The sequence below is a fragment of the Maylandia zebra genome, linkage group LG7 (assembly GCF_041146795.1).
Source record: "Maylandia zebra isolate NMK-2024a linkage group LG7, Mzebra_GT3a, whole genome shotgun sequence".
NCBI classification, from domain to species: Eukaryota; Metazoa; Chordata; class Actinopteri; order Cichliformes; family Cichlidae; genus Maylandia; species Maylandia zebra.
Window position 1 is genome coordinate 62,488,922 of NC_135173.1, and position 13,176 is coordinate 62,502,097.

Below are 13,176 nucleotides of genomic sequence, written 5' to 3' on the forward strand. Positions count from 1 at the left end.
CGCAGACTCTTAATCCACTTCCTCAAACTTTAAAACTACCAGTGTGTCCGGTCCAGCCGGATCACGCTCATTTTCCAGCAAGCCTCCCCTGTGCAGGAAAGCAAAGCTGCTGAACGGCAGCGGTGGCTTCGTGTAGCACCAGGCCCGGCGCTGTGGTGTCTCAATGGCAGACCTGAGGATCAGAGCTGGTGCGACCAGAAGCCCACAGAGAGGAGGCGGACACTCCGCTGCCTTGTCCCTGGTCACGCTGCTGTCTGCGCTGCTCACCTGCGGCGTCAGGTGTGCAGAAAGCGACAAACCGAGCAACATTATCCTCGTGCTTGTCGACGACCAGGATGTTCAGATAGGTGGGATGGTGAGTGAATTCACTCTAGAAATATACAGCCTGTCATTCGTGTCGGTTCCTCAGAGACTTGACAGTTTCTGTAGTGAGGTCATGCAGTGCTCATACTGTTTGAAACGTCCTGTTTATGGTCACCTGATACTGAGTTTAGACAAACACACGCTCTATTTTCTTTCTGTTTTGCGGGCTAGCTCTCAGATTTAACCTCCTCGGTGCTTTGAACCTGTTAATCAGTTAGTTGAATAGCTGAACTGTCAGATGATGAAAGAATTACAAGAATTGTGGGAAGTTTATGACTTTTGAGAAAGACAGGCTGGATATATAAAAAATAATAAAATTGAGCAAATAAAACTAACAATTAAAAATGCAATATGCGAATTTATTAAAGATACAAATGTGCGGTCACAGTATTGATCTGAGACTGAACTTAAAGGTCATTTTTGTGATTAGTTTGTACATATGTGTTAACTAAAAGTTTCATCAAAGGTGCTTGCTGGGCTGGTGTGAGGCGACAGTGCACGAGTGTGCCACCCACGCTCTTCATACTTTTTTTTTTTTTTTCATTTGTCAGGCATCATTGGAAAAAACAACGTGTTTTTATGAGTTGCAGCGTTAAATTATGGCTACAGTATCTTGTGGTACAAGTTTGTATTACACGAAACTACAGCCAGGCCCGAGGGCCTAGGACCTTCAGTTGATATCTATTCTACACAACATGCGGATGTTTTCTACATGAAATAATAGCATTTTTTTTATGAAATTTTGTTAGGACCTACTTGGTTTTGGAATTAATCTATTTGAAACTCTGGAAGTTACGACAAGTGTTTTTAACCTAAATGTTAAGTTCAGCTTCTAACATGCTTGGAAAGCAGATGGGTTCTGAAACAATTGCTCAGTTAACTCTATTCCTGTTTCAAGTCCTACATCTGTTCCTGTGTGTATTTTTGCTTATAAGTGACGTGCAACCTTAAAGGTCTCTCCAGTATAAGCACATTTATGTTTGCAATATTTTGCTCAGAATTGAAAGCATTTTTTTTTTTTTTTTAAAAAAAAGGAGAAATCTGGAATGCACTTAATGTATTTTCAAAAGCTGGTACCTGTTCTTATTAGGTCCTGTGAAATTCTTTACCAGATGTTTGGAACCACCAGATATTTGAATAATCCACAAAGATCCATTCACAGAAAAATGGTCAGCTGATCAAGTGTTTAGCTAAAAGAGATTACTTTATGTGCCTTTCTAGTAGATGTTTCGACAATAGCTAATACTGTCATAATGTTTTGAGTTTGTGCTTGTAGCATCTATTACTTCTCCAGTACTGTCATTATGGTGTGAGTCACTTTGTCTGTTTCTATTGCACAGACACCAATGAAGAAGGCAAAAGCCTATATAGGAGACGAAGGAGCAACATTTGTGAATTCTGTGAGTATCTTATGCAGTACATATACTTTTACTAGACTACATTTCACAGGGAGACATTTATTTTATTACGTTATATTTTCCGACAGTTGTAATTACTTGTAGATTGAAGTGTCACACAATAAATCACATTACAAGTTTATGAAACAATATATGTTGGTGAAAATTAAACCACTGGTTCCCAAACGTACTTATTATGACTTCCTTTTACAAGTGTCTACTTGGGGAATCCTGTCATTTTTCAGATGTGAGCAGTTTGACTAAGAAAGAAAAATTCTTTTCTTGAAGTGTCAGAGCAATTGGTGGGAATCACAGACAAATACAATATATAATATTCTGATATGTTGCCCATGGTAACGAAGATATTATGATAATAATGAATCAGATACATCAAATCTGCAAAACCACATACATTGCAAGACAATAATCAAAGATATGGCACAAGATGTGTGTATGAATGAAAGCAAAACTCAAATGTTCTTGAAGCACTGTTTGCACCAGTGATTACACAATAAATGAGTCTCATATCCTCCTTTCTGCTGTCACGCTTCTCTCCCTCCCCCTTTCTCCCTGTTCTCACTTCTTCCTCCTGCGAAGTTCACAGTCACGCCACTGTGCTGCCCCAGCAGGAGCAGTATTTTGACAGGTCGATACCCTCACAATCACGAGGTGAGAAACAACTCCCTCAACGGGAACTGCTCCAGCCTTCAGTGGCAGAAAGGCCCCGAGGCAGAGGCCTTCCCCACCTACCTCAACAAACTGAAATACCAGACATTCTTTTCTGGGAAATATCTTAACCAGGTTTGTACATGTATATACTTTTATAAGCATTATACACGTCCAAATGCTTCCAAACTTCAAAACACACAGGCAGTACAATGAATACACCGTGCTTATGACTGATTTTTTTCTGTTCTAAATGTTGAAATATTGTTGGGAGCCCAACAGTGTTTGTGTTGTGTTTTCATTTTATTCACTCACGTATTTGGCAGAGACTGTGACATATCACAGTCAGCAGATACAGCTAATGGAGATACACACGTCCCACAAGGTGACTCAGCAGTGATCGCTGACTCATTACAAAACAGTATTCTGCAGGACTGTCAGTATGAAGCCCTGAAGATGCTTGTTACATCATTTCTCTTGAAGCCGACTGAGCTAACTGTACCTTCTACTTTCAGTATGGTAGCAAAGCAGCAGGAAGTGTTGGCCATATTCCACCTGGCTGGGACCAGTGGCATGCACTGGTGAGTCACAAGTAACATGTACATGCACAATTTCTCCTAAGTACTTCTGTCATGACACCTTTTGCTGCACTTACAGGTGGGAAACTCTCAGTACTACAACTACACTCTGTCAGTCAATGGGAAAGAAGAAAAGCACGGTGACAGTTACGAGGACGACTACCTCACAGACCTCATAGTGAGTAGTAATCAGACCCTCAGATTTGAAGTGGAGGGAGTTCATTACGTGGTTTATGTGGTTCATTTATCTTTGGTGGTTGATTTACCTGACTCTTATTTTGAGCATTCAATGCTTTCCAGCTAGGTGCTGTCCTTGACATCATGTGTGATATTACTTGATATCATTCAGCCGTCTTGAGTCTCTTGTCATTGGAGACCTTGTTTTGTCCAGAGATTATCTTTGAGCTGGAGGACATGGAGCAGACTGAGATCTGCCTTGATCTCGCCTTGAGGCGACTTTTGTTGTGATTTGGCGCTATATAAATAAAATTGAATTGAATTGAATCTGTTGCCTCATACTTCAGCTGGCTTTGCTGTGCTGAACATGAAGCTGATTGCATTTTAATTAGTGTCATAATGTACTTATGGAATAGTTTAAGGAAGTGTGGATAGCTCCCTACTTTACAACAATTATATGGTGGTGAATTTTGGTGGAACTTCTAAGTATTGGCAGTAGGGTCATGGTTGCTTTAACAACTTGTTGGCTATAGCTGCCAGCCATCAGCTCAGCTTCACATATACTGATTCATGTCACTAAACTGGACCTCATTTTTAATTAAATTATCTGAAAATAATATGAACTGCTGTCTGGTAAAGACTATCCAAGACGTTTTGGTGGCTGAAATTCTAATATTTTATTACTGATACTTTGCAAAAATGAGCAGGTATGCCTCTGTGCGGTTTGTTGAAGTCATTGGTGGCTGGTGCCTGTGTGGGGTTTTTTTTAATTTTATTTATTATATGGTGAACACACATGCTTGTGCATGCACATGGATATGCTTTCTATTTATTACTGCCACACTGTGGAAATGTGGCAGTAACAGTATGTGGGAAATATTGTGTGTTTTGGGACATTTGAGGGTGAATTTACAAAAGAGGGTATGGTTGTTCACCTCTGCAGTCAGTCAGCTGCTGGCATAGAAACATAAAATGTGGTGTTTTTCTGCCAGTCAGCATTGTGACAGGTTAATCATCAGCTAATGCAGTAGCTGGCGATAAAAGGGTTGCAAGAAAGAAGCTAATATTAGAAAGGGCTATTTAGTTTCTGTGGGACGCATTACATTACAGTCAAGTTTTGGTGAAAATGTTTGGTTTCTTTGTGTTTATATTTAAGGTTTAAATTTCACGCACTTGCTGCTTATCAGGTGACTCAAAGAATTTGTTTATCTTACTCTAGATTTAGTTTATGAGAGCTGAATGATCTTTGTCACATGTGCTGTTGTCATGATTGCTTGCAACAAAGAATAACGGTGGAGAGAAAGAATTGGTCCAAGGTGTGGCTTCATTTCATGAAGAAAGATGATAGTAGTCCTAGTTTTAATGTCTGTAAGCCATCAAGGCAGGTTCGAAATGTCAGTGATTTGCTGACACATTCATCCACACAACAGGGAAAAGCTGAGATTCAGCATGAGAACTTCTGTTTTCCAATCAAGTTTCATGTCTGTGACCGAACATAAATAGCTCTTATTATAAAAATACTCCCACATAGATAGGCTTGGTGTCTGTTTTTTTCTTTATAAAATTCTATTCTGTAAAACAGGGAGGGAGCATTTTTTTAGCCTTGCTAACCACCGCTGCCCCACTGGCTAGTAAGCTGACATGTGAGTGATATTTGACATTCAGCTTTTGTTGATGTGTTACATCAGTTTTGTGCTTCTGTTTAAAGATGATGAGATGGAAGTCTTGAAAACAGTTTTCTTTTATGACACAAAAGGGAAAACGTAAATGAAACTTAATTAACAGGAAAAGATGTCATTGAAATTGACTGTTATCCTTGAATTTTACAGTTTGTCCATATTTTATATGGTTAACAAAATAAGTAATTTGCACCCTTAGAGTCATTTGAATTTTTGCAAACCCTTGCTGGTTAATATTTCACTTTCATTTTGACTCGAAGTTGGTTCTGTTGTGCAGCTGCTGTCCCACTGGCCAAAGAAAGCAGTAGTTTATGTGTATATATGGGCTCTCATACTAACTGATCTATAAATCTTAAACTTAGATGGCAAAAACCAAAAACTAAAATCAAAATTACATTTCAAATTGGGGAAAAAGAGAGTAACAGCCTAGAACGGTCCACTGTGGCTTTTGACCAACTGTATTTTTACATCCCTGGGTGATAATGACTTTCAGATGGCACTTTTGTAGCTTACATCATACATTTATACAGTTGGTGTTCATTTCTTTACAAGTCTGCTTGTTTTTGCCTAAGCTTTTAAAGAAATGTAAGTTTTGCAGCAGTCATGTAATAAGTCTGTGCCTGTTTGTCAATCCAGCTGAACCGGTCTCTTCACTTCCTGGATGACAGGAGCCCTCAACATCCGTTCTTCCTGATGCTGTCCCCTCCAGCTTGTCACTCCCCCTGGACTGCAGCGCCTCAGTACCAGAAAGAGTTCAAGGATGTCCAGGCCCCTCGAGATGGCAGCTTTAACAAGCCAGGGAAGGTATGCCTTTTCAAGAATGTTATGCTATGTGTCTGGTGAAGTCCAGTTTTAATCATTTAAGGCGACTGGCAAGAGTAAAATCTTTTTTTTCGAGGCAGCACCTTGAAACAGTGATCCATGCTTTTATTTCTTCCCGCCTGGACTACTGTAACTCACTTTATGTGGGGGTCAGTCAGTCGTTGCTCTCACGTCTGCAGCTGGTTCAAAATGCGGCTGCACGACTCCTAACAGGAACTCGAAAAAGAGAGCATATAACCCCCGTGCTAGCCTCTCTGCACTGGCTGCCTGTGTCTTTTAGAGTTAATTTTAAAATTCTTATGTTTGTTTTTAAATGCCTTCACAGTCTTGCCCCGCCTTACCTCTCTGAGCTTCTTCATCCCCACATACCCTGTCGGTCTCTCAGGTCAGCTGACCAGCTGCTCCTGGAGGTACCGAGATCCAGGAGGAAGCTCAGAGGGGACGGGGCCTTCTCTATTGTGGCTCCAAAATTATGGAATAATTTGCCCATGCATGTTAGAGAGGCCCCTTCACTGTCCACTTTTAAATCACGTCTTAAAACCCACTTTTATTCCTTGGCTTTTAAACTCAGTGAGACTTAGTTTCTCTTTTAATTGAAGTAGTTATTTAATTAATGATTTCACTCTTCTTTTATTTGTTTTTTATTTATATCTCATGTAATTTTATTTTACAGTTCCAATGTACAGCACTTTGTGTCAGCTGTGGTTGTTTTAAAGTGCTTTATAAATAAAGTTGATGATGATGGTGGTTTTTAATTTTGTTTCTAATGAATCTTTTATTTTTGTGAATGCTTTAGGATAAACACTGGCTGCTGCGCCAACCTCCTAATCCGATGCCAAACAGCTCAATCACTTTCCTGGATAATGCATACAGGAAAAGGTACAATTGTTAAGCGTACGTCTCTTTTTGCATGAAAGCGCATAGTTCGTAGAAGACAAAGTCAGAATAGTGTCACCACTGTCAAACAAGAAAATGTAAAAAAAAAATGGTAAAACTAGTTTTGTTTTTGTTTATTTTCTTCTGTCTTCCTCCTCCCCTCACCGCAGCCTTGTTCTGCCAGAGGTTTCTTCCTGTTAAAAGGGAGTTTTTCCTTTCCACTGTTGCCAAAGTGCTTGTTCATAGAGGATCATCTGATTGTTAGGGTTTTCTCTCTGTTTCCTTTGCATTAGTGTAGAGTCTGTACCTTACAATATAAAGCACCTTGAGGCAAGCGTTGTTGTAATTTGACACAGAATTGAATCGAATTGTAGTTTTAACCTCATGAGCCAGCAGGGATAAAGCATTAATATATTTTAGCTGTTAGAATTCTGGAAATCACTCTTTGCTGCATCCTCTGATTTACAAAGTTTTTTTTTTTTTTTTTTTTTAAATCAATTATTTATTCAACTACCTCAGTTTTCTGCATGATGCTTTTGAATTTTATGGTATTGTATTTTTAAAAATATGGAAAGGATCCTGTGATCATCCTCCCTATTTGTCTTCATTGGGGTTGTTGAGGTCAACACCAGAGCTTTTTTTTTTTTTTTTTTTTTTTTCCCCATAGATAAGAAATATTAGAAATTGACTTAGGAAGGACAAAGCCTTTCTTGAAACTGAAGTAAAATAGAAGAAATTAGAATGGGTACTCATTGTTTGGTCCTTTTTGGTCTGAAATTACATAACAAATAAACAATTAATTTTAATTGCTTGAAAAAAAATTGTAAATGACTAAAAGTTATGAATAAAATTTGTTCCAATGGGTTCAGGAAAGCAAAATTCCACACTTGCAAACAACTGGAGATATTAAACCAGTCTAAACAATTTAGAAAACAAAATCCCTGAATCATAGGAGTAATTGCAGTTATCTGCAGTTCCTCAGTGGTAAAATCAGTATTTGTGTTCAGTCTGACATATTAAAGCCTATGTCTGCACTTTAACTGCATCTTTATTGATTTCTTTAAAATCCATTTTGTTTGTGTATAGATCCAAAATTATGAAAATCATATCAACATCCAAATATTTCTCCACCTAGCATGTACATCCAAAAACTTCTGATGTCTCTGGCAGGTGGCAGACCCTGTTATCTGTGGATGACATGGTGGAGAAGCTAGTGAAGAAACTTGACAGTATAAAGGAGCTAAACAACACCTACATCTTCTACACTTCAGATAACGGCTACCACACAGGTCTGTTTTTGATAAACTCCTCCATTTAATCTTCGATTAGTTCATGCTCTGTACCTTCTGTCTGTGTCATCTTGAGCTGGATGTATACTGCTGGGTTACAGAAGACAGTTTAATTTTTAATTTTTAGCCCCCTGGCTGCATTGCATAAATGCAAGTCACCAAAACATTTTAAGTTACTTTTAGGTCCTTTTTTATGGTTTGTTTTCTTCAAGAAATACCATGGGTAATAGAAAATAATTCAATTTAATTCAATTCAGTCTATTGATATAGCCCCAAATTACAACAGCAGTCACTTCAAAGTGATTGCTGGGTGAAGGTCCTACAATAATACAGAGAAAACCAGAACAAAAGAACAACACCCTGTTGGCAATGTTGGCAAAGGAAGAACTCAGGAAAAAACTTCAGGCAGAACCAGGCTTAGGGAGGGGCATCCATCTACCACAACCAGTTGGGGGTAAGGGGAGTGAGACAGGGATAAAAGACACACCGTGGAAGTAAACCAGAGATTAATAGTAATTGATGACTAAGTGCAGAGTGATGTATTAAAATATAGTGAGTTAAGAAGAAATGAGGGAAAATTCAGGTCAACTGATCCATCCCTAACTAAATGCTTTATCAAAAGTCCCTCTCCCTCTTAAAGAGGGTGTGTGTTTCCTAAATCCAAGGTGGGAGCTGATTCCACTGGAGAGAGGCACGAAAACTGAGGCTCTGTCTCCGTTCTACTTTAAAAAAAAAAAAGATAGGAACCACGAAAACCAGCAGTCTGAGAGTGAAGTGCTCTATTGAGGTGATATGGTACTATGAGGTCTTTAAGATGGGCCCTGATTATTCAACATCTTGTATGTGAGGAGAAGGATTTTAAAATTGAGTCTGGATATAACGGAGAGTCAATAAAGAGAAGCCAGTACAGGAAAAATAAATCTCTTACTGTAAAGACACCATCCGACTCCAGATCATTGTCATGTACATGCGCTTCTAATAATGCTGAGAGATTTGTGTTAAAAAAAAACAAAAAAACCAGAATCTGAGGCACTCTGCTGAACATATGTAATTGCAACATTTCTGTATCTTTTATGTTTAAAAAAGAAAAAATCTTCAGATTGGTTTGTCTTATATGAATGATAAATATAATAAACCCATATTGACCAATGACTGACCTGTCTGTATGGGATTAGTTCAGTAATAAAAATGTGCAAAAACTACAAAAACCTGTAAATAAACAGTAATGACAGCAACAAATAATCACCCAACTGAATGAAATAATTATTTTAAACCATCTGATGTTGTTTTAAAAGCAATAGCGGGTAAATTGTTTGTTACAGGTTACATTTGTGTTCCCCAGTCTGACCTGAGAGCTTATAGGTATTTGCACAGTCACCTGCCAGTTTACTGTGTACACCTTTCTTTGCATTGAAACCCCTTTTAACTGCAGTACTGCCCTAATTATTTATGGCCTAGATTCAACGAGATGCTGGAAACATTTCTCACAGTTTGCTCCATACTGACACGATTGTATCATACAATTGCTGCAGATTTTCATTCACAATGCAAATCCTCTATTCCACCACATCCCAAAGGCACTCAATTATGTGGCGAATGGAGGGCATCTGAATACACTGAACCCATTGTCTGTAAACCAGTTTGAGATGATTGAGCTTCGTGTAGATCAGCAGTATCTCAAATACTCAGACCAGTCCATCTGTCACCAACAACCATGCCACGTTCAAAGTCACAGAAATCACCTTTCATCCTCATTCTGATGCCTTGAGTTGCTGCCTAGTGATTGATTAGATCTAGGTGTAATCAGCTGTACTTGCTGTTCCAGGTCAGTTCTCGCTGCCCATTGATAAGAGGCAGCTCTATGAATTTGACATCAGGATTCCGCTAATGGTCCGCGGTCCTGGCATAAAAGCCAAGCAGGTGCTGCAGGTCAGAACAATACTCCACTAAAACACACACTCCAGCTGCTTAAAAGCATATTAATGTCTCTGGAACTGTTTTTTGTTTTTTACCTTTTTTTTCCCCCTCATGTCTTTTTTTCTTCCAGGCTCCAGTACTGAATATAGACCTGGCTCCCACCATACTGGACATAGCTGGAGTCAATCTGTCGTCTGTGAATGTGGACGGGCAGTCTTTCCTCGCTCAGATGGTCAGCTGCTTCTTTACATTGACTCTCACTTATTTTTCCCTCATGCTAAATCTTAACCCAAATTTTATCTTAGGCTCCTTCATTGCGTAATGGCACTGCACGACCATACTTCCTTGTTGAGTACACTGGAGAAGGACAGCCAACGTCAGACCCTACTTGCCCTAAATTAGGTCCAGGAGTATCTGTGAGTACCTACAAAAGCAGGCTTCCTATTCTGGTCACCACTGAATGTAACATGCTTCCAGTTTCCAGTAATATTATAATCTCTGATTGGAAAAAGGGGGAAAAAAAGTTATTTAAAATAATTCCTTTTTTCTCTTCAGTGTCAAAGTATTATGATACCAAAAAAGGGAGCTGAATACAGTAGAAGTATTTTCTCAGCCTTTCCACTGTTTTCCTCTTTGCTTTTTTGATAATGCACTGAGGGAAGACTGGATGCTACTCACTACTTGACTTATAATAGAAACTAAACTATAGCCTGGCTCTATTGAGCTTCATGATGTCAGTACACAGTAACTGAAGTCAGTTAATTGTTCAGATTCTATTAATGGCTTGAGTTAATGGTGCAAATTTGTAAGGAAATTTCCAATAAGTGCCTTTTAATAGCAAATTCAGAATAGATGGCAATTTTCCTAATTGGAAACAACTGTGGACTAAAGCCTAAAAATAGGGTTCATGTTGCCACAAAACATATTGCTCCTGCCGATTCTGAAAGTTTGTTGCTCTGTTCCCAAGAAACCTTCACTGTAACATTTTTCACTGTCTTTAGCAATGTTTCCCAGACTGTGTTTGTGAAGACGCCTACAACAACACGTACGCCTGTGTCAGAACTCTGGACAGCAAAATGAACATGCAGTACTGTGAATTTGCAGACAGTGAGGTACTCCCGGGACTTTTTTGTGTGGGGGTTTTGTTTTTTGGACACATTTTAGTGAAAGTAGATGTGAAGCTTCTCAGTGTTTTGTTTTGTTTTTTTTACCCCCCAAGTCGTATGTAGAAGTCTATAACCTGACGTCGGACCCGCATCAGCTGGAGAACATCGTGAAGAAGGTGGATCCCTCCATCCTGCAGATCATGAACCAGCGGCTCATAAAGCTCCAGTCCTGCGTGAGTGACAGCTGCCGGGATTACAAGCAAAAATAAGACCGCCAAAGAAGCTGCCAAACGATGACCACACCAAAGTCTGAAAGGAGGGTGGGATCAGTCTGTCCAAATTTTTACATATATGAGATGAGATTCTGACAGGAAAAAAAAAACATGGTTGACAAATACAGTGACTGGTGGCTGTATTCCACTTAACTGTGTCAGTTTCAGGGGCCCAGAGTCATTACTTTCTTTGGAAATTTGCTCTTTTGATGACAGGGACACAAATTATGCAACTTGTTTATATATACAGATATATATGAAGCCACCACTAGAAGTTTGGTTAGCTTAGCCTGTATTTGGGGGAAGACAGCTTGCCTGCGTGCAATGATAACGCAATCAACATTTCGTACTATCTACCAGTAAATAGAGATGGATTGACATATCTGGTAAACACTGATATCAGCCAGTATCGACCTTGTTGATTGTTATCAGCGTGTGCACGCATTTGCACTAAATGTTCAAACATTTAAAAATCTAAAAGACTTGTCAATTTTTTTTATATGATGTCGATAAAAGCAAGAAAAAAGACAACAAAGTAAACCTTACCCAATCGTTATCAGATATCGGTCAAAATGTTGGATTAAACATCAGTACTGGAAAAGGGTTCACAGTTGGTGTATTATCAGTGTACTTTTCCTTTTAAGAGTCAAAATTTCTGCCGTCTTTCTGAGCCACACTCGTCTAGCTTCTCTTGTAAGTTTACTTTTGTTTTTCAAAGGTGCTACATGTAAGCTCAGTGTTATGGCATTCCTCTACCTCTCCATCAAGTCTCTGCAGTGAAATGGTAGACCTTATTCTGCACTCTTGGTGATCTGTTGGAAGTTGGAGGAACATCCTTACCAAAATTGGCAGCTGGTGGAGAACTGGCTCATCTACTGCTATGCCAGGCTCACCAAGACTGCAGAGTGCAAGGACTAAGTCCAGGTTTTGGAGGGACTCAGTGGCCAGTCTTCAATTTGAAAAACGTTAGATGGGAAAGAGTTAGCTGCTTAGCAGTGTCTGAAATTCCCATATAAAATACTTGCGTAAAGCACCTCTAAGATAACCTGCTTTCCCCATGCTGTCATGTGTTTGTGTATAAACTGCAATTTTTAGGCATAGTCAGTGTCTTCTGAACATTTCACCATTCTCGGAAACACAAAATGTTTGATTCTTCTTCTTACTTTGATTGTGAGCAGTTAAGAGAAAGGTTTACTGCTACACTGAAACTGTGACTCATCATCATCGTCTTTGAAGAGTTGGTTTAACATTCTAGGGTTTCATTTAAATGCTTTCCATGAGTTGGATGAAGGGATTAATATGACTTAACTTTTTTTTTTCATTCAGTATAAACATACCACCAATTATTAGTTAGCCAGCACAGAAAATTTAAGCAACTGCATGTAAGTAGGTTTACACATGGTTATGCTAATCTGACCAAACCAAAAGCTGCTTCTAACTGTATAATGTGGAGATGTATTGTGTCAATATTCTTTTTTGTTTTTGTTCATTTTGCTTTTTTTTTTTTTTTTTTTTTTTTTTTGTGGCAAAAGCTTAGTTTCCATAAAAGATCTTTGTACTCTCATAACTATCTCTGCAACCCTTTCAATGAAAGACAACAAAGTCTGAAATGTTCACCATGTCCTGTATCTAGTATAACAGTTTATTTTCAGTATTGTGCCTCAGATTTGAAGAAGGAACTCGGCTTTTAAAAAACTGAACTCTTTATTACTAAGAGCCTTTTTTTAATTGGTAGCAGGAACACATGCTGATATTTTTCATATGTTTTCTTATTGCAAGGAATATATTAAGGGAACTTTTGCACAGTGATGTTTAAGATGAACACTTTAATCCTGTCAGCCATATGTTCGCACTGATTAGGTGCATGTGCCTTTAAAATGTGAACAAATCTGCACTGTGATGAAACTGATTAAATTAAATGAAACATTTAAATGCACTTTTTTGTAGGTTTCCTTCTTAATGTGACGTTGTAGTGGGTTCAAGTCAATTTCCTTGGGGGGGAGTGTACATTTTATAGTTGGCCTAGGTGGCCAG

The 13,176-nt window shown here is 38.8% G+C and overlaps 1 protein-coding gene across 1 annotated transcript; it reads left to right on the top strand.

The window, feature by feature from the left end:
• Positions 1-13: 13 nt before the first annotated feature.
• gnsb (glucosamine (N-acetyl)-6-sulfatase (Sanfilippo disease IIID), b) lies at positions 14-13,078 on the top strand. Its single transcript, XM_014411494.4, has 13 exons — positions 14-355; positions 1,704-1,763; positions 2,358-2,561; positions 2,942-3,007; positions 3,084-3,182; positions 5,497-5,664; positions 6,479-6,561; positions 7,729-7,847; positions 9,673-9,776; positions 9,895-9,996; positions 10,070-10,180; positions 10,766-10,876; positions 10,984-13,078. Exons 1-13 carry the CDS (start codon positions 164-166, stop codon positions 11,137-11,139), a joined length of 1,575 nt encoding a protein of 524 aa, XP_014266980.3. The 5' UTR covers positions 14-163; the 3' UTR covers positions 11,140-13,078.
• Positions 13,079-13,176: the final 98 nt, after the last annotated feature.

Bases quoted from the DNA above. Each gene is read 5' to 3' on its own strand.
- gnsb (XM_014411494.4), top strand. From the start codon at position 164: ATGGCAGACCTGAGGATCAGAGCTGGTGCGACCAGAAGCCCACAGAGA. The intron at 3,008-3,083 runs GTGAGTCACAAG...CTGCACTTACAG, and splicing joins GGGACCAGTGGCATGCACTG to GTGGGAAACTCTCAGTACTA. The intron at 9,777-9,894 runs GTCAGAACAATA...TTTTTCTTCCAG, and splicing joins AAGCCAAGCAGGTGCTGCAG to GCTCCAGTACTGAATATAGA.